This window comes from Lactuca sativa, chromosome 1 (genome assembly GCF_002870075.4).
Source record: "Lactuca sativa cultivar Salinas chromosome 1, Lsat_Salinas_v11, whole genome shotgun sequence".
Lineage (NCBI taxonomy): Eukaryota > Viridiplantae > Streptophyta > Magnoliopsida > Asterales > Asteraceae > Lactuca > Lactuca sativa.
In genome coordinates, this window is record NC_056623.2 from 86,323,782 (window position 1) to 86,350,931 (window position 27,150).

General features: G+C 32.5%; 3 protein-coding genes across 3 annotated transcripts; 1 reads left to right on the plus strand and 2 right to left on the minus strand.

Annotated features, from left to right (window-relative positions):
- Positions 1-547: 547 nt before the first annotated feature.
- Positions 548-4,005, plus strand: LOC111900600 (IQ domain-containing protein IQM2). The gene is made up of 9 exons (XM_023896486.2): positions 548-697; positions 1,122-1,511; positions 1,617-1,731; positions 1,823-1,888; positions 1,994-2,082; positions 2,181-2,271; positions 2,459-2,698; positions 2,793-2,894; positions 3,216-4,005. Exons 2-9 carry the CDS (start codon positions 1,174-1,176, stop codon positions 3,753-3,755), a joined length of 1,581 nt encoding a protein of 526 aa, XP_023752254.1. The 5' UTR covers positions 548-697; positions 1,122-1,173; the 3' UTR covers positions 3,756-4,005.
- Positions 4,006-6,742: 2,737 nt separating this feature from the next.
- On the minus strand, positions 6,743-8,866 carry LOC111900590 (uncharacterized). The gene is made up of 7 exons (XM_023896474.3): positions 8,554-8,866; positions 8,305-8,397; positions 7,728-8,084; positions 7,592-7,664; positions 7,370-7,516; positions 7,147-7,272; positions 6,743-6,984 (listed from the first exon to the last, which is right to left on the minus strand). Exons 1-7 carry the CDS (start codon positions 8,775-8,777, stop codon positions 6,913-6,915), a joined length of 1,092 nt encoding a protein of 363 aa, XP_023752242.1. The 5' UTR covers positions 8,778-8,866; the 3' UTR covers positions 6,743-6,912.
- Positions 8,867-23,865: 14,999 nt separating this feature from the next.
- LOC111900584 (probable serine/threonine-protein kinase PBL18) lies at positions 23,866-26,888 on the minus strand. Its single transcript, XM_023896467.3, has 6 exons — positions 26,583-26,888; positions 26,040-26,365; positions 25,826-25,961; positions 25,552-25,688; positions 25,321-25,444; positions 23,866-24,477 (listed from the first exon to the last, which is right to left on the minus strand). Exons 1-6 carry the CDS (start codon positions 26,641-26,643, stop codon positions 24,080-24,082), a joined length of 1,182 nt encoding a protein of 393 aa, XP_023752235.1. The 5' UTR covers positions 26,644-26,888; the 3' UTR covers positions 23,866-24,079.
- Between the last annotated feature and the right edge of the window lie 262 nt (positions 26,889-27,150).

The following is a 27,150-nucleotide window of genomic DNA, read 5'->3' on the forward strand; positions in this document are numbered from 1 at the left end:
CTTAAAACTTTAAAAAGCTATAGAGGAAGCTTTTTTTTTTCAAATCAATTTTTTAAAGTTGTTTATTACTTAGCAAGGTTTTTTATTAGTTTTTTCAACGATTGTGTGAATCTTATATATTTATAACCAAATATAAATTCATAATTTATAAAAACAATCTATAAAAATCTAATCGAAAAAGCTTTCATATTATAGAGATATAATAAACTTTTTCATTTGAAATTTTTTGCATTGAAAGACTCCAACAAAAAGCTCTAGATGTTCAATAAAAGTATGCTTTATCAATTATTAAGATAACAATAAAATATTGTTTTTTAATTAGCTTTGCAATTTATACATTAGATATCCAATATGGATATGAATCTTTGAATATAGCTATTTTACTTTTTATATAAAACTTTAATTAAATTGACATATTACTTAAAATGAAAAAAAAAAATATAAATATAAATTTATTACGAGAATAAATGATACTCTAAAAGTCCATCCACGTGCCACCCCTTCTTCCCCTTTCACACGCATACTCCGAAACTACAGGACGGCTTCTATATATAAGAGTAATTCTGCGATCACAGTAGCCAACTACTCCTACTTCTCTGTTTCCATCCCAATTTCAACTCAAAATCGACAACAAAAACATACTCAAACACAACATCAATCCAATTTCTCAGTCTTTACTCATCAATTTCTCTATAAGGTTATCATTAACTCTTTCTCTTCCACGATTTTTCCCATTTCTTTTTTAATTTTTGTTCGGTATTATAAGTATTTTGCATCTTTCCGCTCTTTTGTTCATGCCCATGAGGTTTTCGATGAAATGCGCAAGTGGGTATCTGAACTGTGTATCTATCTCTTTCTAGGTTTGATTATTCTTAAAGATTCATTTTTCTTTACAATCAAAGCCCTAACCTTTTGAATTTACATCGACAACGAGCATTGTGTTCAAATTGTTTGGTGTTTGTTGGTGTAATCGTATTAGTCATCACAAATGACTAAACTTCAAACGTTATATCTCCTAATAAATCTTACATTTTTTAGTTTCTACAATCTTCTATTCTTATACAACATACACGTTCTTGATAATCGATTCTAATTCGAACGTAATGAATTTCTTGTAACAGGAACAACATACATCAAGATTCATAAGCTGTTAAACATTCCTTTCAAACTTGCATGGGATTATCAATTTCGTGCCCCTTTGCCACCTGTACAGATTTGGAAACCTCCATCAACTGTTTAGAAGATGAAGAAGGTAAAATTTTGGTCAAATCAATCAGTTTCAAGAGCCAAGATTCCGAATCAATCATAACGAAATCTGTAAGCCCTCAAAAAATGACCCTCAAAATCCCTTCACCAGAAGAAAACGAATTATTTAACGCCAAAAAGAACGAAAGTACAATGCAATTGTCTAGCCCTAATCATGAAGCTGCTACGAAGTTGCAAAAAGTGTATAAAAGCTTTCGAACAAGAAGAAAGTTGGCAGATTGCGCAGTTTTAATTGAACAGAACTGGTTAGTATTAAATTATACTTTGATTGTTTAATTACTTCAATTCGATTTGCTTTTATCACTTTAATTTTTGCTAATTTGGATTCTTTATGTTTATGATTGTTTTAGGTGGAAAGTTCTAGATTTTGCAGAACTCAAAAGGAGTTCGATATCATTTTTTGATATCGACAAACATGAAACAGCCACATCACGCTGGGCCAGAGCAAGAACACGAGCTGCTAAGGTAGATTCAAAACCATTTAAATATTAAAAGAAAAAAAGTAATTAAATAATCAAAATCAGATAATTTACAAAGTTTTTCTTCATTTTTTCAGGTTGGAAAAGGATTATCACAAAATTCCAAAGCCCAGAAGCTTGCTTTGCAGCATTGGCTAGAAGCTGTAAGTGAAACCTAAAATGATGAAGTGAAAGTATTATTTATTACTACTTTGTTGAATTTCTATAAATTTTCTAATTTTGTTTGTGTTATATTTATATTTATACAGATTGATCCAAGGCATCGTTATGGTCATAATCTTCACTTTTATTACTTAAAATGGTTTCAGTCTCAAAGCAAAGAGCCCTTCTTTTACTGGTAACTACATTTCACAATCTTACATTCTTATCAGAATTCAGAATCAATGTTTATAAAGTTTATATAAACTGAATCTTTTTATTTTTTTGAAAACTCAGGTTGGATATAGGAGAAGGTAAAGAAATAAATCTTGTTGAAAAGTGTCCAAGATCAAAGCTTCAACAACAATGCATCAAATATCTTGGCCCGGTATAATTCTTGTCCTTTTTCTATCTTTTTTGAAAACCCAAATTGGAAATCAAATAAAGTTTTGAACTTTGTGATGGGTATTGAATAAAGATTTGATTTTGTGATGTATATTTGAATAAAGCATTGAACTTTGTGATGTATATTGAATAAAGAAGTGAATCTTATCAAGATTCTTGATTTTTTGTAGATGGAGAGGAAGGCGTATGAAGTAATGATAGAAAGTGGGAAGTTTTTTTACAAACAAACTGGCGAATTCATTGATACTACAGGGGAAACAAAAGGTGCTAAATGGATCTTTGTTTTAAGCACAAACAGGATTTTATATGTTGGGATAAAAAAGAAAGGTTCTTTTCAACATTCAAGTTTTCTTTCTGGGGGTGCCACGTTGGCTGCAGGGAGGATTGTGGCTGAGAAAGGTGTCCTTAAGGTATATTATTATTATTCATTAATTATTATTATTAATCTCTTTTTCTTGCTTAAAAAAAGTACAAGATTCTCATATTTATATGTTTATTGAATAGGCGGTTTGGCCTCATAGCGGTCATTATCATCCTACCAAAGAAAATTTTCAAGATTTCATTTCGTTCCTCCATGAAAATGACGTGGATACTTCTCATGTAAAGGTAAAAAAACAAAACTATATTCAATTGTCACTATTTTATTTTGATTTTCTTGATAACAGAGTGTGGAGACTTAAAATCAGTGTCGTGTAGTATAGGAATAGGCTAGGTCCTAGACTCCTAGGGTCCTTTTTCGTAATTTGTACTTTTTGTACAATATTTACCTTTTGAATCTTGTCCCATCTATCTATAGTGTAAGCTTTTTTTTGCTAGTATCTGCTTTCTGTTTTATTCTTGATAGTTAAAAGTTGATTCTTACACTTTTGTTACTGTTTTATTCTTGATAGTTAAAAGTTGATTCTTACACTTTTGTTATGATTTCAGATGGATTCCATTGATGATGATGATAAAGAATACCTTGGAAAACAAAGTAGTATTATTGCTCACATAGCAACTCACTCATCCGAAGATGAAGATCATACTTTTGAAAAAACCGTTGAAGATCAAGATATGCCATTGGTATCGACAAAAAAGGCGAAGTTTATCGGTGGTTTTACTTTAAATGCTCTTGAAATACCAAACAACAACGATTTGTATGTTAAGTTAAAGACCGAGAATCGATCATTCAAAGAATCAAAATCCGTGTTAGATGGTTACTCGGATGATGAACATGAGCAAGAAATGGAAGAATCTATCATTCAAAGGATCAATTCACATAAAGAAACAAAATCGTTTCAATTAGGAAGACAACTTTCTTGCAAATGGAGCACAGGAGTTGGACCTCGAATTGGTTGTTTGAGGGATTACCCTTCAAAGTTACAATCACATGCTTTAGAACAAGCAAATTTGTCTCCAAAAAGTTTGAGGTCGTTTGACCGAAGAAATAGAACACAATCATCCCCGTTGACTTTTAAATCATATTAGTTGACTTTATAGTTTCTAGAGTTGTTTGATTAATTTGTTGATTTCCAGTGTTGATAGCAAATGCAAATTGACATAGGTAGTTTAGGCATTCTTTTGAAGTTTAAATGTACAAATTATGTATAGAGTTATAGTTTTTCCTTTGTTTTCCAAGTCTTGTATAGATACAAATTGGAAAAAAAAAGTTGTAGATTTTACATGAGTATTCATTGATAATACTCTTTTAATGAAAAAAGATTGAATTTTTTGTGTACTTTCTTTGATTTGATACAAGGGTTTTGAGTCTTTTATATGAACTTACATGAGTATTCATTGGTAATACTTCTTTCTTTGATTATATAATACATGGATCTTGAGTCTTTACTTTAGATTACATAAGTATTAGTTGATGAAAAAAGATCGGATTTTTGTGTTTTTTCATTGATTATGAGATATGGGTTTGACTATTTGAGTCTTCTATTTAGATCTTTAAATCAAATCATCAAGAAAATCTTTTTATGCAAAAGTTGGAAACTTTCTTAAAAAGAACTCAACGAAAAGATCTTGTACAAAGATTGTAAAGACTTAAAGTTGTACTCTGTGCAAATATGGTTATAACAGCATTTCAAGATGTACTCTGTGCAAGTATGGTTGTACCTTTGCACATTAAACCATCAAGAAACGAGCATTTGCAGTAGACTTGAAAGTTGCAAGATTTTTTCATGGAAATAGGATTTGTTACAGAAGATTGGAGAGTTGACTATTTAGTTGGTCAAAGTTGTAATCGATAAGGAAATGGAGATCTTGTCTACATGTGGAAACCGTGTACAAAAGCAATTTGTGTCGTTTGATGAATTAAAGAATGCAATTTCTCTTATTTTTCCTTTTCCTTTTCTTCTTCTTATTATTTTGTAATTTTGCTCTTTGGTTTTTGTTCACCAAATTTACCAACTTTGTGCAACATGATTTGTTTAAGGTTATATATATACACACCTCATCTAATTAAACTTTGAATACATCAAGTTTAAGGGTATTTATACACCTCATCTAATTTAACTTAGAATATATAAATCAAATTCAACACGGATCATATACATAAAATATAATGATTCAAACGAAAAAATAGCATAAATATAACAAATTAGGAGTATTGCCCTAGATTTTAATATGAAAACTCCTAGAAATTATGTAGCAATGTCTTGGCAAGGTAGATGGGATTTTTTTTTTCGTTTTTTCTTTTGAAATAAAATATGAATATAGAGATTATGTTGCCACGCATAGACCAATTCAAGATTATGCTTGCTCAATACATATTTTTGCGTGTTAATTTACATTTTTTTATATTGGTTAGTACCAAGTCCTAACGATTATTTAATTATCAGTGGAGAAAGTTGTTTGTAAAGTAACGAAACATTTTATATAATTAAACTATGAAATCAAGAATTTCCATGTCAATCTTATGAATAATTGAATATCATATAATGTTATATGACAACAAAAACAAGGATATACAGTTAATATGTATTTAATCTTTTTTTCAATGACACATTACATAAGGTGTTACACCATTAATTAAATATAATAGAGTATCGTATCTACATATTTTTAACCAAAATTTGTTACCTATATAAGTCATATGTACAAGAAAAATTAAATATCTAATTAATTAAAGTGACATTATATTTATAACATAAACAGTTAAATAGATACATGCATCAAATCCCAAAACCCATGGTACAAGAACCATAATCGCATACAAATCGATCGAGTTAAATTACCTAAACATTTGCAAAAGGAATGTGAAGTCGTGAACACATTAGAAAATGCTATGGTAAAATGATTTTTACTAAATTGATTATAATCGTAATCGTTTGACCTCGATATCAAATGCTTGCGCAATTTGTTCTATTGTAGAGGTTAGCGAAAATCTTGAAATAGTTTTTAATAGTTTGATCATCATCGTGTTAATTGACTCATACTATTGTTGTTTATTTTGACAAATTGACAACTTAATTGGCATTTAGAATAATTTTCCTTGTAAAGATGCAACATAAAATAGTACACACACGATAACTTAAGCATTTAATTATAAAAGAGTTCTAAAATATCACATAGTTCTTCAGCAATATTCCAATCCATATTTTTAAAAATACAATATACATTTTCTAAAGAAATTTCCATTACAACCAATGTTGTCTCATATTTCTAGTTTATCATATGTTAAAACTAACATCGTTTCTTAATTACCTAAATGACATCCTATTACAATATGAAATAATATCTTTTTTCCTAAAATGTTTATCATTTATCGGTTTAACAGATTATACATCAATTAGCTAAATGAGAAGTATTTCAAAAAGTAAGATGTTATTTGAGAAAGTACATATGATATCATACAGTTTAATGAGATACCATGTCAGTTTTACTTTTAATGCCTACTAAACGAAAAATAGTCACATAATTTCTTTAAAAAATAGATGACTTTTAACGACCGAAGTTAAACATAGTAGTCAAACCATATAAAAGGACCAAAATATAAATGTTTTATCTAAGATTCCACAAAAGCTATTATTCATACGATTTTGTTCTGATTTAGCCTCTAGATTCTATTTTATTTTGTTCCTTATATGGTATTATATTTTGGAAAACTTTTCCTTTTTTTGTTATGACGATGTCGAAATATGGGATAAAACATAACAAAATTGTATAAATAAGGATATTTTATGTATATTATTATTGCCTTTGTTTTTTAAATCATGAGTTAGGATCGTATAACTGAAACATTATCTAGATAAAAATATTAAAGTAGCAATTTGAGAATAAAGCCCGAGGCCCGAGCTCTTTCCAAATCCAAACTAGTACCATGTTTTGGGCCGGGCTTTGGTCTTAATCTTGCTTCCGATTGGATTTAGGCCCAAGCAGCCTCTGGTAAAATGTTTGGGCCAAACTGTAGTAATCGAATTAATCAATCGAACAGAATGGACTTTTCAAAAGATTGTCTCAAATCTTAGTATCAAATATCAATCATCTTTTTCCTTATAAATCATTTTATAAACAACCATTTCAGTATACATACAATAATACACTTGCTTGTTTGATACCAGGAAAAAAAAAACAGCCCTTCATTTTGAACCAAATAAAACAACAAAATGGTAATTTTTCATTTATCAATTAACAAAAACTAACTTTTCATCGTTGCATGGCGTGCGATAAAAGACTCGACTAATGGGTTCACCAAATGAGGCGCTTCATCCTGTCACGTCAAAAACCAAAATTACAAAATTTCATAACAAAAACAAAAACTACAATCAATGAATACTGTAAAATTTGTTTTTTTGAAATGTGAGGATAAAATTGTCATTTAGTTTCATTCAGACAGCTTATTCAGTCTAGAAAAGAAACAAACTTTACGTACCTGAGGACAATGACCAACATCAGGAAGTACAACAAAATCTTCAACAATGTCAAATTGTCCATAAGCTTTTCCGAGTTCAACGGGTTCCCAAGGATCTTTATCCCCCCATGCTACCAACACCGGACACTACACAAACACAAGATTATCATATCTCATTATCACCCACATTTTTTTCAATATGAAATGTTTGACTTTGACCAAAAGGGTTGACTAAAAAGTCAACCTTTACTAGAGGCAGTAGTTCTTCTGGAAGCGGGCCATCTGAATAACAAATAAATTCAAGGAACACGTCAGCAGCACCAGGCTCAAGCCCTGGAAGAAGGATTGCGTCCACTAGTTCTTCAGTCACTTGGGAAGTATCATGATAACACTATCAAATCACAAAAAAGAAAAAGTTTTAATAAAGTTTTATTATCTTTAAAAAATTTTATAAATATATATTTACCTGACAAAGAATATTCTTAACAGATTCTCGTGTTGCGACACTTTGAAAGAAGAATTTTCCAACAGGGGTATTCCTGGAACAAACGATTGTAACTTGAAAAAGTTGATTCAAATTGGAGGTTAGATTGGTAATTTACCTCAGTAAGTTCTGGAAAGATCTAATCAAGGGTCTCCCAAACCATGGTTGTTTTGTTATATGAAGCATACGAAGAGATATATTTAGAAGAACAATGCCTTTACAGATGCTTGGATCTGTAACTGCTGCTTGAAGACCAACAAGTCCTCCGATTGAATTGCAGATAAAGAATGCTTGATCTTTAACTATTTCTGTACAAAAGTCGTTTATTTGAGAACCCCATGTCTCAAATGTATAAAATGGAGTGTCTCCTAGATCACGAGGATTTGGTTTGTCGGAATAACCATAGCCAATAAGATCGATTGAGAATACTCTATTTGATTCTGCAAGAACAGGGATGTTTTTGCGCCAATGATCACTGTTAAAGAAGATGAATTGGAGATATTTAACGATATGGGAGTGTGTTGATGAAACAAAGAACTTGAAGATGGAATCATGTAGGCAAATCCAGGATATGATCAGAAACATTCGAATTTTGAATGATTTGATAATTTGTTCATTTGAATTATCGAGAATCTAATGCAGTTAATACCTATATCACATAGTTGACGAGAAGCAAAAGATGAATGATTGTGGACCTGTTTGCTCCGAATCCATGAACTAAAACCAATGCAGGGCCACTGTTTCCGGCGTACTGGTATCGAATTGAATAGCCTTTCCAATTCCAGGTGCTACAACACATACAAAATCAAATCGAGATAATTAGTTTATTCACACATCAAAACACCCCCAAAATCAGGCTTCATAAATCATAACACTATAAGTATCGTCTCAATTTGCAAAATTAAGGTGCTCAAAGAAACCCTAATCAGTGAAGTAGATGATACCATGTTTCGACTTGAACTTTGGGGATGATTGCTTCGACTGCTTCGAGTGAAGAACTATCTGTTAAACACGAACATATTGATATTATTCTGCTTGGTTTCGAAGAAATCGAAGGAACCCGAGTTTTCCTGGGGAGAGTCGATGATGAAGATGAAATTTTGTGCGTGAATGATTGTGGGAAGTGGAGTTTGGGCAATCCGAGTGTAGAAGAAGCAGTGCTCGCCATTGAGAGGGAGCTCTCTGTGCGTCTCACCGCTTGTTCTTTTGCATTTGAAAGTTTCGAATGCTTTGGAGCCACACAGTGGGTGATGTGAAAAAGCTTGCCACGTCGCCTCCAAACATACATGAAATGTAATCAATCAAATTATTTCCGTATGCATACAGGGTAATATGAATAGTTATGCAAAATAAATTATTAATTAGAAAATATTTTTATTAGTTATGTAAAATTATAATCATTATTCAAATAAATATTTTGAATAATATATAAAATTAATTTTCAATATATATTAGACATTTTATAATTATGGATTAATGAAAACAATAATATAAAATTTAACTTTAAAATGGAGAATAAATATATTGACAATTAGCATCACATTAATTAGGAGACTAATAAATTTAAAATAGACTTATAATAGATTAACAAGTTGCATCATATTAATTAAGAGGTCTAATATAATGGTACATGACAAAAGAACTATTCTTTATTAGTACACTGAAATTTGTATTTCTAAAAGACAAAATTGCAAAAATGGTCCTTGTAGTATGCATTTTTTTAGGGTTTTAGTCAAAACCACGGCTTTTTTGGATTGATGGTTCTTTTGAGGTAGTTTACTTGTCGTTTTGGTCATTTGCTAAACTGAAAAGACTAAAATACCCTTATGATATATTTTTTATATTTTTTCCTATTTAATTTAAAGTTTTATTAATAAAAAAATATGGGACCCACCTCTCTCTCTCTCTCTCATAAACACGTACATACACCCAGCTTTGTCTTTCTCCCTCACCTCTTGAAACATTGAATCCACCTCTCCATTACAACCGAAAGTTGTAATTTGCTCCCACCACCACCACCATCGGATGCTACCAGCCAAGCTAAATGATTTGCTGACCCTACCCCAATCAATGCTAACAAATCCACTATTATCCTTTCCTATCAGCAACCCTAAATCAAATTTGAGGAAAAGAACCCCTACACCTCCATTTTTTTCCGGCAACACCACAATCAACACCGATTATCACCTCCCATCCATTTTCCTCCCTATTTAGCCTCTCCCGTATTCTCCATCTCATCCCTAACCACATGTAATTTTTCCAAACCCAAATCCTCATATGCGGAGATTGAACCGATGTGGGTGGGGAACTCATTAGCTCTGCAACAAGAACAATAATGGAGTTCAACCTGAGATAAGGTGGGGACGATAGCAGACATTGGTGGCTGACAGTGGGTGGTTCTTTCCCACCACTGATGGTTATTGAACCTCCATGAGCATCATCATCATTATCAAACCCACCACCGAGCATCATCCTCCTATGTATTTCTCATATGCCCCAAACGTGCAACACCATTGCCACCCTATAGCTATGTCGGCCACCATTTAACCATCCATTAACCATCGTTACTACCATCTCAACACCACCTCCTTACACTGCCACCCCTGTTCACAGTTATGGGTTTTGTGAGGGCTTCCACTTGTCGATTTCAAGAGCTTCTTCATGGATAAATGAAAAGAACACACAGACACACATTCACTTGCAAATCGATTATAGAGAGTGTGTATGTGTGTGTGTGTGTGTTTATGTATTCATCATTTATCTACAGGTGTGTAGGCATTTGTATGTATATGTTTTTGTTCCTATAAGTACACTTTGTGGATGACTTAAAGATTTTAAGGCTACAATACGTGATTTATGTATCCCTGGTAACAAGAGTAATGGATTTGTGTCCCTGGTTTAATGGGTTCGAGCCTAAAAGGCATTTGATTGCTTGTAATCTGTAGAAATGGCAAAGTGTACTAGGAGAGAGGGAGAGAGGTATGTGGGCCCCTACTTTTATTATTATATATAAATATTTATAGGAAAAAATTAAAAATGGAAAATAAATATAGTAAGGGTAATTTCGTCTTTTCAGTTGAGCGAAAGACCAAAGTCACAAGCAAACTATCTCAAAAGGACCACCAATCCAAAAACGTTGTCGTTTTGACTAAAACCCCAACAAAAATGCATACTATAGTGACCATTTTTGTAGTTTTGTCTTTCTAAAAACAACAAATGTCTTAAAAACACCCAACATCTTCAATCATTAATTTATACAAAGATTCTAAATATCGCATAACCTGGCGGCAATATCAGGGCTCAAATTTTTACGAGTCATGTCGTTTATAAGTCGTGACTTAAGGCGACAATTTTGTATATAATTAATAATTCTATATTTTTTCCACTATTATTTATTTTTATATACCTACATGACGTAAGATGATATTTTATTAAAACGTGACGTCAAATACAATTTTTTTTTGAGCCATAATGAGTTTTTTAAAGCCTTGACTTATATTGTGACTTAATAATAATGGCACATTATCATTTCATTAACGTAAATGATATCTCCAATGGTTAACCTTTTATAATAGTTTTTCCTTTAAACTTAACTTCTATCATTATTTATTTAAATTGTTCTATATAATCCTCAATTTAATTAGTCATTTTTCATATAATATTCTATATAAACTATTATAATAGATACTATCATTAAACATTAATAATTAAACAATTAGAAAATATACATCAAAATATACCGGATCCTTATTTTATAAACGTAAAATACGAATATATATATATATATATATATATATATATATATATATATATATATATATATATATATATATATATGCATATGTGTGTCATAGTTATAAAAAAACATTATATAATTATTATAAATTTATATTTCATAAATAATATGTCATTAATGTTTGATAAATTAATTACTAGTAAATAAATAAATTAATTAAAATATGATTAGAAGATGATGATGTTAAATATACTAAGGGTTAAATTATATTGACCACTCAATAAATATTGAAGGGTCAATAAAAATAAACAAAAAAGTTTTATGTTCTAATGACAATAAGTGTTCTGATGCAAAATAAATTAATAGTAAGAGCATCTCTAATAGGACTTTTTTTTATTACTTATTGTTATTTTTTTTTTTAATTAACTACTCAACCTCATTGGATTACTTAGCTTATTTGGTTTTTTTTAATTGACCATTCAATATATACTGAATGGTCAATATACTATGTTGGTTTGAACAACTAACCCTATTTTTTTAATAACATGTTATACTACCCCTTTAATTATATTAAAGTTTGGAATATTTTTTTATTTTTCCATATAAAAGTTTATGTATTATAAATGTTTATATATTACAAATCATAATAAAGTTTAATATAAATTATAACAAACACATTAATACTTAAGTTTTAATACATATGAGCAGGTTTTATAAAACATTATAGATAGTTGAGGGTAAATTAACTAAATTTAATGGGTCATGTTATTTTATTAGTATACGTTCCATTAGTAATTTTGTAGCATTATTATGTATTTTAGTTGTGTTTAGTCTTTAAAAAAAACTATGGCAAAAGTTAACAATTGCCTATTAGAGATGTTATTTAATGGAGTTAAAGTTAAAGGATTGATGATGTGAAATTTATATCGAATTATAGATTAACCAATGGAAATGCTGTAATAAGCTCTAAAAAAAACTTTCATTGAAGATGTTTTAAGTGTTTTTTTTACAGTTCATTTTTTTAAATTCGATTACCGTGTTTTCTAATGTTGCTCAATGTTGGTCGTTTTAGTTGTAAGCTGACATGATATTATTCGATGACATGACACTAAATGACAAGAATGGAAGCTTTGAGGTCTCCGGTCTTCCCTTCCGGTTAATGCTCCGGCAATAGAAGGAGGGCGGCGATGAGGCTGCTGCCCTATTGTTTTCGCATGAGTTTTTCAGTCAAAAAGAGTAACATGAAAGGGACGTGATATGTTTAATTCTTATTTCCAGTTTTGACGGAAAACAAAAGAAAGAAATATCTCCACCATTGTTAATTCATGGGTGGTGTGTGTATGAAATATAGCCTCATGATGTAGGTCATTTTGTTAGGCCATATGGTATACATAGCACGATAAGGCTCGTGGTATACGTGGACCACGACCACGACCGTGCACACCATCCAGGCCGGTCATGGTCGATTGTGGTCGTGGTTGCTCTTTGTGTGTTCCACGAAATCAAACGGAATTTGCTATTGGTCGATGCTTTGCAACGACTAGTTTATTTGTAACAAAAAAAATTTAACCTTTCAAAGATATTAAACTTCTTCTATAAATACCACACTTTCTATTAAACATTATAACAACCGAATTTTTTATGTCCAAAAATTTCATTTTTAATTAAACACTTTGCAAAACATTTGAAAATAAACAACATTCGATCATATCGTTTCTTAAATCATATTACGTGTCTGAAAACCAAAACATGGAATCAACCATAGTGTCAGAGTACAAATCCCAGAACAATCTCATAATGCGGAAAACAAGGGGTGTCTAAGATGTGCCACTACCGTGCCAGTTCCTTCCTCTTCGCTGAAGAGGTACCTGAAACCAAAACTCTAAACTGTAAGCACGAAGCTTAGTGAGTTCCCCCACAATACCACATATCATACAATCATATAATGAACAGCTAAGAGATACGGCCCTCGCCCACATTCATGGAGATACGGGCCTCACCCACACTCCGCTATCTAGGAGACACGGGCCTCGCCCACACTCCACTGCTAAACCATAACATACAAGTATCTCACAGACAGCGAGTATAAACAATTCTACCACACTAGCATATATCATCATCAGACTCAACTAAGAGATACGGGCTCTGCCCCACACTCCGATACTATCATATCGTCTATACGGACCGGCCTTGGTGCCTTAGACCCGTTCCTACTGGTAGGAAACTCACCTCGAAAAGTAGCTACCAAAAGTCTGACTGTCGGACGTCTGACTGCTGCACCGGTAATCCTCCGGCTACAAATCCATAAACATAGATTAGCCACTCATAAATACCCTAAGATCAAATGACTGACCCACCCCTGGTCCAAGGTCAACTCCTTGGTCAAAGTCAACTTCCAGTTGACTGGACTCGCCGAGTCCTTCTCCTACTAACCTGGTCCTACACGCCAAGTCCCTCTTCCCACTTACTGAGTCGCCCTTAACTCACTACTTGGGACTATAGAACCGACTCGCCGAGTCCCCACGAGCAGACCTCCTACTCGCTTCCAAATCCTCATCAGAGCATCCTTTATGAGGATTCGGGTTTCTGGGACTATTGTTACACGTTAAACTGCTAATTCTGCGTGTAGATACGAGGGGTTGGACCTCCAACACCTAAACCCCTCTTACTCAGTAACAGTTCATATGACTCTCCGAGTTTGAAGAACAACTTGTCGAGTTCCAGGAAATATTCATAGGACTCGTCGAGTTGTTCATCCAACTCGCCGAGTCTAAGGCCACCTTCATAGAACTCGCCGAGTTCCACTTTGGGACTCGCCGAGTTCCACTTTGGGACTCGCCGAGTCCCTTCGACCCATTTCCCATACAGACCAAATCTGAGACATACAATGCTTCCAAACCATAGATCCATGTTCCTAGGGCATGCTTATCACGTAAAGTTGCAAACTTTACGTGCATGCATGGCTCTATAAGCTCCAAAAGGCAAAACCAAGCTCTTAATGAGGTCATACACTCAATGGGGACCTCAACCACAGAAACTTTATACTTCTAATACGCCCATAAGGTCCAAATCTGGAGTCCTTTCAGAACATAGAGCATAAACACATGGAGTTTGAGGTTTTAGGGCTTGAAAACCACTAATTTGGGACAAAAAGGGGATCTAATGAACTAGTGATCAAGGTAAGAAATTTTCTACCTGAATGGAAGCTTCTCACAGTGTAGATTCCGGATCTACCTCCCCTCCTTGCACACTTCAATCTCTTCCTTCTTCTTCTAAGCTCCAAACCTTCTTCACAAAGCCAAAAACACTCTCAAGAACAATATGGGGGCTAGGGTTTCGCTCTACAGCTCTCTGGAAGTGTTAGGGACAAAGGAGGCCAATTTAGAGCGTTTAAATAGGGTGCAAACACCCGGATTAGGGTTTTTGCCCAAACAGGGTCTACTCGTCGAGTCCAAAGTTCAGTCCCCGCGTCTTATCCCGCTCCTACTCGGCGAGTTGACCCATCAACTCGCCGAGTCCAAGGAAAAAATGCATTATTTTAAAAATGTTAATTGCAAGGAGTACGTACCGGGAACCAGGTGCTACAAACATACTCACACAATTTCTTCTTTCTTTTCTCACACAATCTCACCCTTCTTTTGCATTCTTTCAAAACCAACGGCTTCTAAAAGGATGAATCGGTCGAAAATGAAGAAGAGAACTTAGCACGAGCATGGATAGCGGCTTCAGAAGACCCAGTAACGCCTCCTAATTTTTGGGTAAAAGTTGGAAACGTTTTCCATGATTTAATGGGTTGTCAAAGTCGTAGTCTTAATGAAATATGTGCGAAGTATCGCGATACAAGGGTTAAATGTCTTGAATTCAATGATATTTATAACTTTGTTATAAACCACGTACACAAAGGCGACCCGTTTGCTGTGGCCATGCACCAATATGAAGACACGAAACACACATCATTTAAACACGTCAAAATTTGGAGAAAATTGAGAGAGTGCCCAAAATTTAGTGATTAAAAATAAGGTTTAAAAAATAGGTTAAGTTGTTTGTGGTTGCATGTTTATGTTATTTTTTTTTTAATTTTATGTTGTGTGTTTAAAATTAATATAATCTTGTCTCATTGAATAAAAAACTAGTTTAAAAAAAATATGTTTTATTGTGTTTTTGAATTAAATTTAAATAAAAAAATAAGGTGGAGTAGTGTGTTAATGGTAGGTATCCCATGTTAGTGGTAGGGAAATGTGGTGATGGTGTGACACCTACCACATATATGATATGTGGTGGGTATAACGGATGATCTTAGTAAATGTAAGACTTTTGTCATTAATTTACAATATTTGTTGAAATTGGTGAAGGATTCTATCTCTATGTAAAGTGTGATGGATTCTATCTCTTTGTAAAGTATGATGCGTATTACTGATGTGAGAAAGTGTGATGAAAAGATTAAAGACGATATATGTTTTCCTTTGACCACAAAATATTCAAAAATAAAAACTCAATTTTTTTTCAATTAAAATAGAATATTTCTATCAAAACTTAAAAGATTTAACAAATCAAAAAATAATAATAATAAGTCGAATATTTGTGTCAAACATAAAAGCTTTGATGAAGCAAAAATACGCACAAGGATAAAATTGAAAAATATAATTGCGAACGATAAAGAAGAATCGTCATCTCCCTCCTCCCCTTTCTTTTCTCCCTACATCGCCCCTTCCTCTAACCCCTCTATCGCCACACACTGTGGTTTCACTATCACATATCATCAAAATATTACGTTTTCTGAACCAATAATCATCGTTCCCTTTCACCACTCACTCTCTGTGTTCTTCGATGCTAAACTAGATCCACTGTCACTGTCCTTCTCCAATTTTGGGTGATCCACAACCATCCCCAAATCCATACATGATGGATTTAGTAAAGGGTTAAAGATGAAGGTTGGATTTGCATAAAATTGCTTCTTGAACATGGAAAATAGTTTTTTGTTTCAAGTTATCATGAAGGTTTGATAATGGAGGTTTGCATCGGGATTCTTGTTGAACTTTTACATGAAGAGGAAGAATCGATAATGAACAACTAGACATATGTTGATTTATGTATAAAAATCAGTTTGTGTATATCAATTAACTTGTATATATTTCTAAGTCTTTATTGGTTCTTGAGGATGTAGACGGGTTACCGATGTTTGGATACGATGGTGGTGAGGAGACAATATAGAAGAGAGGGCACCGACGAAGTTAAAAGATGTGATGACAGCGACAGAGGTCCATGTAGTGGTGGTTCTATGGTCAATTCCAACGAAGATATGACATTGGGAAGATGAAGTCAATGGTGGGGGGGGAGCGGATGGAAAGGGGGTATGGATGAGCAAAGGAGGTGCCCGGCAGAAAACGGCCCAAATCGGAACAGGCCCGGAAACCAAACTTTGTGGAAAATAGGAACCGAACTGGACCGCTGATTCTACCGGTTGTTGTCATGTCTTCAATGTTGCAATCGGCCCTTGAGAAATAGCAACATACGGTTCCGGTTTTTGTCGGTTCCCGGTTCCAAGAATCCACAAGAATATCGTCCCAGTTCCGTTGAGTTCAAGTTTCGGCCGGTTCCTCGGTCCATATGTTCATCGTTGGGGGGGGGGGGGGGGGTTGTTGGTTTAATAAGTTTTTTTTTTTAAATTAAAATTGTTTTTTATTAAAATCAATATTAAAATATAAAAATCAAAACAATGAAATATTTAATCAAGGGTAAAATAGTAATTTTATATCATTTGTAACAAAATAAAATCATGGGGACCGACCATGCAAAAATTAAAACCATAGGGAGTGTATATATATCATTTTTTAAAAATATCCTGAAACTGATAATTTCAACCATAAAGACCATTTATGAAATTTTGTCAAGGTGTTCTATATGATAATTCTTTTTTAGGATTTACTGTAAAAACTAAAAGACATTATTATTAAGACAAAATTGCAAGAATGGTCCCTGTGGTTAGGTTGAAATTGCCACTTTGGGCCAAACAGGTTTGGACTAACACTCATGGTCCATAGGTATTCATTTTCTTGCCACTTTGGTCCAATTTACTTTAAATTCTTTTATAATGACCATTTTGCCCTTTGTTTTTATTTTTTTAGTTTATTTATTTATTTAAATAGTTTCATAATCAAAAGAAAAAGAAAAAAAATCCCTCTCTCTCTTAAACTCTCTCTCTCCCACCCGTCTCTCTCTCTCTCTCTTCATTGTAGACCCCATACTTCATCGTCCTCTTCTTTTTAAGGATATGCAGAAAAAAGAAACCCTAATTGTAATCTCCATTATCAAAAGCAACTTTGCCCATTAATCTGCATCTCAGCAAGATCCAATGGTTTTCAGACGAGCTTCTGTGAGATAGAGAGGGGAGAACCCTAACTGTTGTTCTAACTCTGAAACGAAGGTCTGTAAATAGGGGGTTTCAAATCCGCCTCCTCCTGAGAATCAAAGAGCTTCATCTTTACAGACCAAAGCACAACGATGAAGACCAAACCACCGGCAACCCCTGAAAACACCTACTGCCACCCCTCTTCACCACCATTTCCAACCATCCCCACCGTCTCTCGACTCTCCTGGCTCCGTCAAATGACCCTCAGGTGACATTTAATCAAGTTTGAAGAAGGAAAGAACGCCAAATGACCCTCGGGTGAGCTTCAAGCGAGTTTGAAGAAGGAAAGAAGGAGACCCTATGGTTTTTAGAGGTTATCGCCATTCTCTTTTCTTTAAATCTTAGGGTTTTTAGAGGCCGTCGCTGCTAGAAACCTTAGTTTCGATCTGTATGCCGCCACCTGAAACTTTTAGGGTTAGGGTTTTGCTACCAGAGCTTCGATATGGTGTCGTTTATCTTTTTCCGGCGGTAGTGTTCAAGCTTCCCAGCGGGAATGAAGGTTGGGGGAGGGGTGAGGACGGTGACGTTCTTTAAACTGGAGAGAGAGAGAGAGAGAGAGAGAGGGAGAGAGAGAGAGATTCTTTTCTTCTTTTTATTTTTTATTTTTTTTGTTTGGAAAATAATTAAATAACAAAAAGAAAAGCAAAAAACAAATAAAAAGGGGCAAATTCGTCATTTTAGATCGTTTTGGACCAAACTCACAATAAAATGAAAATTTTTGGACCATTAGTGCTAGTCAAAACCTGTTTGGCCCAAAGTGGCAATTTCCACCTAACCACAGGGACCATTCTTGCAATTTTGTCTATTATTAATGGAAACTAAAATTTGTATAGTTTAAATTGAGAAATTGTCCGAAAAATCCTAATATTTTCGGAATAATTTCACTATAGTCCCATTTTCTTAACAGAAAAGTCCCGATTATTCGATTTTATAAGATAATATGTCATTTCCTGTTAAAAGAAAAAATAATTTCTTAATGTGAGCCAAAATCCGGTACCGGTTCCGGCCGGTACCCCGGTCCATATGCTCATCCCTAAGGAGGTGTTGGTTTAATAAGTTTTTTTTTTGTTTGAAATTAAAAGTGTTTTTTATTAAAATTAAAAAATAAAAATCAAAATAATGAAATATTTAATCAAGGTAAAATAATAATTTTATATCATATTTGTAACAAAATAAAATCATAAGGACCAACCATGCAGAAATTGAAACCACAAGGATCGTCTATATATCTTTTTTTTAAAGATATCCTGAAACTAATACTTTCAATCATAGGGACCATGTACGAAATTTTGTCAAGGTGTTCTATATGATAATTCTTTTTTAGGATTTATTGTAAAAACTAAAAGATATTATTATAATTAGAAACTAAAATTTGTATAGTTTAAATTGAGAAATTGTAAGAAAAATCCTAATATTTTCAGAAAATTTTCACTTTAGTCTTATTTTTCTTAACATAAAAGTCTCGGTTATTTCATTTTGGCTCACATTAACAAAAAAAATCTTTTTTTTAAAGAAAATGACATATTATCATGTAAAATCAAATAATCAGGATTTTTCTGTTCAAAAAGAAAAAAAATTGTGACTAACGTGAAACTTTTCCGAAAATAATGGAACTTTTTTGACAATTTCTCGTTTAAATTTAACTAATGTAACAACATATAAATACAATTTTTTTTATAATTGGATTTATGTTTTCTAAAAAGGATAAAAACTTCATTAAAAAAAGAAATTAAGTTTTTTATTTTTATTTTTATATTCTAATATTATTTATTTCCAATTTGACTACGATGTTTTCCAATGTTCGTTTAATAAGTTTTTTTGTTTGAAATTAAAATTGTTTTTTATTAAAATCAAAATTAAAATATAAAAATCAAAACAATGAAATATTTAATCAGGGATAAAATAGTAATTTTATATCATTTGTAACAAAATAAAATCATGGGGACCGACCATGCAAAAATTAAAACAGCAAGGAGTGTTTATTTATCATTTTTTAAAGATATCCTGAAACTGATAATTTCAACCATAGGGACCATTTATGAAATTTTGTCAAGGTGTTCTATATGATAATTCTTTTTTAGGACTTATTGTAAAAACTAAAAGACATTATTATTAATGGAAACTAAAATTTGTATAGTTTAAATTGGGAAATTGTCCAAAAAATCCTAATATTTTCGGAAAAGTTTCACTATAGTCCAATTTTTTTAACAGAAAAGTCCTGATTATTTGATTTTACAGGATAATATGTCATTTCCTGTTAAAATTAAAAAAAAAAATTGTTAATGTGAGCTGAAATCCGGTACCGGTTCCGGCCGGTTCCCCGGTCCATATGCTCATCCCTAAGGAGGTGTTGGTTTAATAAGTTTTTTTTGTTTGAAATTAAAAATGTTTTTTTATTAAAATTAAAAAATAAAAATCAAAATAATGAAATATTTAATCAGGGGTAAAATAATAATTTATATCTAATTTGTAACAAAATAAAATCATGGGGACCAGTCATGTAGAAATTGAAACCACAATGACCGTCTATATATCATTTTTTAAAGATATCCTGAAACTAATACTTTCAATCATAGGGACCATGTACGAAAGTTTGTCAATGTGTTTTATATGATAATTCTTATTTAAGATTTATTGTAAAAACTAAAATATATTATTATTAATGGAAACTAAAATTTGTATAGTTTAAATTTAGAAATTGTGAGAAAAATCCTAATATTTTCAGAAAAGTTTCACTTTAGTCTCATTTTTCTTAACATAAAAGTCTCCGTTATTTCATTTTGGCTCACATTAATAAAAGAATCTTTTTTTTAAAAGGAAATGACATATTATCATGTAAAATCAAATAATCATGATTTTTCTGTTAATAAAAATTGTAGTTAAAGTGAAACTTTTCCGAAAATATTGGAATTTTTCTGACAATTTCTCGTTTAAATTTAACTGATGTAACAACATATAAATACGAATTTTTTTATAATTGGATTTATGTTTTCTAAAAAGGATAAAAACTTCACTAAAAAAAGAAATTAAGTTTTTTTTTTATTTTTTATATTCTAATATTTTTTATTTCTAATTTGACTCCGATGTTTTCCAATGTTGTGCAATTTTGACATTTTTTCAGTTTCATTTAACATGACACTTTGAGATGATGTGAGGCTAACATGTCACTATTTTGTGACATGTCTACATAAAAAACAATAGTAAATTACATGAAAGGTCACTTTGGTTTGGGGTATTTTGTACGTTTAGCCCTAAATGTTTTTTTTTTAACTCGGACGGTCTTTAAGATGTATTTTTTTCTACATGTTTGGTCCATGTTTGACCTACAACCTAAGCAAGGTTACAACCTCCTTCGACCCCTTCTTCTTCGACTTTTCTCTTCAATTATGACCTACCACCAACACCTGTTGCCATTCTGACAGAGTCCATCACCACTGCTACTCTGTCGCCCACCATAGATCCTACCCTATATGAATCATCAATCAGTCCTCCTTCAATATCTGAATCCATCCTACCTTATCCGATCTCTTTTTTCCTGAAATCCTCGTCGCTGCCTCCTCTTTTTTTCGTAGAAAAGCTACAAGCATATTGTTCTTATTTTATCAACTCAAGATTAGTGAGGAAGATGAAGAGGGTCGTGGTGGTTCGCTGAAGGTGGAGAACCAAAAGAAGAGGGTATTTGGGAGGACAAACTAGACTTCAAGCTCTGCCCATTAGGTTTGATTTCATCTTAGGATTCGATGGAGTTGTTTCTACATCTCGGTTGGAAAAGATTTTGATTTCATCGGAGCTTTGGGTTAGGTCTGATGTTAATAGCTCGAAAATGGAGTAAGGAGAATGGAGCCATTTCTTCATATCGATGTTGACAGACCTAACCGGTGGTGGCTTTTTAGAAATCGGTTCAGTTTTCGCTGGTGATCTAGTTTCCAACGAATAAATGGTGGAGGGGTTACAGTGGTGGGGGCAGATTGGGATGGTGTTGAAGGTAGATGGGAGTAAGAAGTTGCGGCAGCTGATCAGAGGTTTCCGACGAGAATGAAGTTGTCGGCGGCATGTCTAAGGTTTCCGACGCCTTCTTTTTAGTTTACAGTTCTTGAAAAAAGAAAGAGGGATTTGTTTAGAAAGTGTGATATATATTGGTGGGGGTGGATGTGTGTTTTTTTAACTCTTAAAACTCTAAAAAAAAACTTGAAATATTAAAAGATGACTAAGGAAAAAAAATGGACAATTCAAGTTGGTCAGGGACCATCCATATAACAACACACTATGAGGATTATCTGAGTTTAAAAAAAAAAGATTTAGAGACCAAACATGTAAATTACCTCAAATCATAAAGACCATCGGTGTATTTTACTCTAAAAAATATGTTGACTTTTGTGATATTTATTTAAAATATAGTGATTTTTGTGTAATTTGATCACATCATAAAAATAATGAAAATTCTAATAATACATTCAATTCTTATAACACCTATAAATTTTAGCTAAATGATGATAAAAAGATAATACAAGTGTAAATTTCAATTAATTTGTGTTGGTTTATAACATTTCCATGAATTTCAATACAATGAAAAGGATATGTGAATTATTGGATGATAACATATATTAGAAAGATAAATCGATAGCTTATGTAGTATTATGATTAGTCTTTTTTTTTATATATATATAAAACTACTAGGCGAATATATGTCCGTTGCGTAGAAATAAAACTATATAGTTATTTTTTTATTTTTTTTTCTTTTGCATATACCTGTTGAATATAACAAGACATTAATTATCGAATAATATGTTTTACGCTAAGTTGATATATATATGTAATTATTTTGAACCATATTATGAAATATATATTTATCGGAATCATATCATTCAATAGTATCTACCAGCGATTTGCGTCTAAAATCTAAATAAAACTACAAATTATTTTCGATTTAGTATTACAATTTAGCGTTATGATTGATTGATTTAGAAATGACTTATTTATTAATTTATTATTATTATTATTTTTTATCATGGTTAATTTATATATAAACCATTGTCTTTAAATTAACGCAATATAATTTTTTATGTTGATTAATTAAAAACCATTTATTTTGTTATTTGATAAAAAAACGAATTATATTCAAAAGTTGTTTTTTTGTATTTTTTATTTAATTTGTCTTGTTTTATTTATAATATTTAAATGTTTTTAACTATTTTGAAAAATAGTATATGAATAAATTTTTTTAATTTATTTTCTCCTCTAAGGATCACAGTTGATAAGCTAAGATTGAAAGATAGATGGAAGAGAGATATGAGACAAGAGATAACAACGATGGCAAGAATGGAAGCTTTGAGGTCTCCGGTCTTCCCTTCCGGTGAAAGCTCCGGCAACAGAAGAAGAGGGCAGCGATGAGGCTGCTGCCCAATTGTTTTCGCATGAATTTTTCAGTCAAAAAGAGCGACACGAAAGGGACGTGATATCTTTAATTGTTATTTCCAGTTTTTGACTAGTCACAACAGAAAGAAATATCTCAGCATTGTTAATCCATAGGTAGTGTGTGTATGGAATATATAGCCTCATGACGTGGTTCCTTTTGTCAGTAAAGGTAAGACTTTTGTTCATTAGATTACAATATTTGCTGAAATTGGTGACGGATTCTATCTTTTTGTAAAGTGTGAGAGAAAGATCAAAGATTAAAGACTTTTCTTCATTAGTTTACAATATATGTTTTCGCTTATTTGACTCAAAAAGTTTCAAAAAGTGAAAACTCAAATTTGAATCAGGCTAGTTAACAATCCGATTTAAGATGTAAAAGAAGTCATTGATTAAGGTCTTAATTAGTGATTGAAATTATAGAGGTTTCTAAACCATTCAACACTAATAACCCACCATCTCTAAAAGCTCCATGAACAAACGATGGATGATAATAGAAACATTGTGGAGCTATAAACTAAAAGCAACTACACTATGAGAACATGCAAGTTTACATATAAAAAAATAGATAATTAATTTGACAAATCCCACAGTAAAAATATAAATAACTTTGTAGTGATCCCGCTTTTGTTCAATTTTGCATTACATGTTTTTTTTTTTTTAGGTTGTGTGCTTCTTCCAATGTCTACAACATGTAAATATTGTTGATCATATGGTTGCATATTATTAAAACTTGTTTCAACCATTTAATAATGACCGAGGACCTCGTTTTCACTTGCTATCTACATTCACTTATACATCATGCACTAAAAGTTGCACATCATGCATAAAAAGTCGTACACCACGCAATAAACTTTCTACCCATCATACATATATCTACCAACTTTCTAACAAACAAAAACACTACATCATTCTATCTCGAGTTAATAGCTCCACTTATCTCCTTCAAACCCCCTAACTTTCCTTCTTCCCTACAAGGGGAAACCCTAACAACCTCTTTTTGAACATTTTGAATCTTTTGTAAAGAAGCAAGAACTTCAGCCATAGGAGGTCTAAACCTATGATCATTATGAAGACATTTTGATGCGAGTGCAGCCACGGCTTGTGCACCCTTTTTTGAGTATTGACCACCTAACCGTGTGTCCATGATTCTTAGGACCCGTTTGGTGTCACTTAGAAACGGTTTCACCCATTCGACTAATGTCTCTTCGACTCCACCCGCTCTTTCTTCGGCTATCGCTCGTCTTCCTGATAGTAGTTCTAATAACACCACACCAAAACTGTACACGTCGTTTTTTTGAGTCAAGTGCCCTAAAAAACAATTAAATCGGTATTAGGAAACTTGTGAGGAGGATTAAATAACTTGTATATTTTTTTCAAAGAATTTTTATTGTAAGATGAAATACGAAAAAACACCTTCATCGTTTTATTGATTTAGCCGGTGGTTATACCGTTATCTATTTTTTACTGTTTAGAGAAACTTGTTTCCTGATTTTTAATATTAAGGCTAAATACAAAAAAACACATCATTTTTATCGATTTAGCAACTAAAATATATTCTTCAATCGATTTAGCCACTAAAATGTTTTCCATTATCGATTAGCCACTAGACTTTTTTTTTTTTTTTTTTTTTTTTTTTTTTTTTTTTTTTGTAGCTACTGAACAACTTTTTATTATCGATAGAATTTGAGCCACAACATTATTGTTTTAAGAATCACAAAAAAAAAGATATTAAAATGAGAAATGTTTTCCATAAAATAATGAAAATTCTTTTTGTTTTTTCTGTATTTCAGCTTTGATATCAAGGCAAAATACATAAAAACAAAAAGTATTTTCACATTTTTACCGATTTAGCGACTGAACTATTATTTTTATTGATGTACCCAATGAACTGTTATTATAACAATCACAAAACAATAATAATATTCGGTGGATAAATCAATAAAGTGGTTAAGATAACTTTGCTAATCTATATTTCATCTTTGTTTTAACCAAAAAACAAAAAAACAGCTTTTAAAACGATAAAAAAAATGTACAAAGATTTAATCACTCTAAAAATAGACAAGTGCATAAAACAATAAAATAATGAAAATATGTTGTGTTTTTATACGGTTCACCTTTTATTATATATGCAACCCAATGAATCAAACATACCTGTTGCAATATATTCAGGTGCAGCATAACCATTTGTTCCAACAACCCTAGTTGAAACATGTGTATTGTCACCTACAGGACCATTCCTAGCTAAACCAAAATCCGAAAGCTTCGCATTAAACTCCTAAAAATTCAACAACAAAAAATCATTAGTAACACATAGATAATGTAAAATATCTTCATCTTTTTAAATTAAAACAAAATCTAGATAAATTTTTTTTTGAATAATACCGTATCTAGGAGTATATTAGAAGCCTTGAGATCTCGATAAATAATACAGGGTACTTTACTATGCAAGAAAGCTAACCCTTCTGCTACATCAATGGCAATCCGCATCCGTGTGGCCCACGGCATCGGTTGCACATTTTCTGTAAAGAAAGCGTACAATAATTTCAATAATTTATATTGAAATTTTGTAAAATTTATGGGTCCTAATTTTTCTTTTTTAATAGTATAGGACCCACAAAATGAATATTAGAACATGCTTTTTAAAAGTGAGACTCACTTTTAAACAAGTGGTTATCCAAGCATCCTTTGGGCATGTACTCATACACAAGAAGCCGGTTTTCACATTCTTCACTATACCCAATGAGTTTGACCAGATTTTTATGATGAAGCCTTCCCATATACTCAAGCTCAGTCTGCAAATCAAGAAAAATAACAAAATTCGCTGTATAAGTTTGACTTCTTGAAAAAAAAAAAAAAAGATCATCACTTACAAGCCATTCCCGGTGACCTTGCCGGCTATCAGCTTTGAGTATTTTCACAGCCACCACTAATCCGGTGCCAGGTTTGGCCGGAGCAAAGGTGGTCTCGTCGATCCACCCTTTAAAAACTTGACCAAAACCGCCCTCACCCAGAAGGCTATCTGGCCGGAAGTTTTTGGTGGCGGTTTTCAGATCATGCAAGCTAAAGGCTTTGAGGTTAATGGGGATAGGGAGATTTTGGTCTCTGGGTGCTTTTGAAACTTTGTTGAAGGTGACTGTTTTTGTCTGATTCTTGGAATCTTTTGAGCTCGATTTTACCTTGTTATTGATCATATCGTCTACAATATATAAGCTACAAGTTAGCAAAATCAAAATTGAGAAATCTCGGAATCACACAAACTTAAAAATAATGGAATTCGTAATTGAAACGGAGATATTAGAACTGAGAAAGCTCGGAATCACACAATTAAAACCCTAATTGCGATTATCAAGTGGAATCACAATCGAAGCATTAAGCGGAAGAAGAAAGAGTATTACTACTGTAATTATACATACCAAGAAATTGACCGGAAGACGCATGAGCAACATTGGCAGGCTTTCCGACACAAATACCCATTTGAGAATTGAGAGTGGTGGTGTGCTGCAAATTGAAATTGGGGGTGGTCAAGGAAAGAAGAGATTGAATGGATTAATATATTGATGGCGTATGAGGAGTGGGGTTGATAATTCTGGTCTGCTGTTTGAATTTATTTAGTCAAAGGGTAAGAAATTGGCATCATCATGTGATACTGATTGATGTATGGAACCTTCATGCGAAACCCAAACAGTCAATAGTAAACCCGAAGAGGAAACCCGTTTTGTTTTGGATGATGAAATCTGGCTTTTGATTTTTCAAAAGCGTATACTTTTGAGTCTTTGACGTTCGAGAGTAATAAAGGCCTGGTCAGTTGGATCAGAACTCGGATTTATACGTGAGAAATGGTGTAGGCATTGTAGAATGCCACCTACTCCCAAACTAACATCCACGTCAGCCAAATTTTTCCAAAAGGAGGGAGATTTGTTAAGGTTGTGTCAAATTTTACAGAAAACCTCGACAAACCGATATGATATGAGGGGGAGGTGT

Excerpts from the sequence above, each read along its gene's own strand:
- LOC111900600 (XM_023896486.2), top strand. The coding sequence starts at position 1,174 with ATGGGATTATCAATTTCGTGCCCCTTTGCCACCTGTACAGATTTGGAA. Across the intron at positions 1,512-1,616 it reads GTTTTAATTGAACAGAACTG|GTGGAAAGTTCTAGATTTTG; the intron begins GTTAGTATTAAA and ends TGATTGTTTTAG. Across the intron at positions 2,895-3,215 it reads TGGATACTTCTCATGTAAAG|ATGGATTCCATTGATGATGA; the intron begins GTAAAAAAACAA and ends TTATGATTTCAG.
- LOC111900590 (XM_023896474.3), bottom strand. The coding sequence starts at position 8,777 with ATGGCGAGCACTGCTTCTTCTACACTCGGATTGCCCAAACTCCACTTC. Across the intron at positions 8,085-8,304 it reads CATGGATTCGGAGCAAACAG|TGATCATTGGCGCAAAAACA; the intron begins GTCCACAATCAT and ends CTTCTTTAACAG. Across the intron at positions 7,517-7,591 it reads TTAAGAATATTCTTTGTCAG|TGTTATCATGATACTTCCCA; the intron begins GTAAATATATAT and ends GTGATTTGATAG.
- LOC111900584 (XM_023896467.3), bottom strand. The coding sequence starts at position 26,643 with ATGGGTATTTGTGTCGGAAAGCCTGCCAATGTTGCTCATGCGTCTTCC. Across the intron at positions 25,689-25,825 it reads GGATAACCACTTGTTTAAAA|AAAATGTGCAACCGATGCCG; the intron begins GTGAGTCTCACT and ends CTTTCTTTACAG. Across the intron at positions 25,445-25,551 it reads CTAATATACTCCTAGATACG|GAGTTTAATGCGAAGCTTTC; the intron begins GTATTATTCAAA and ends TTGAATTTTTAG.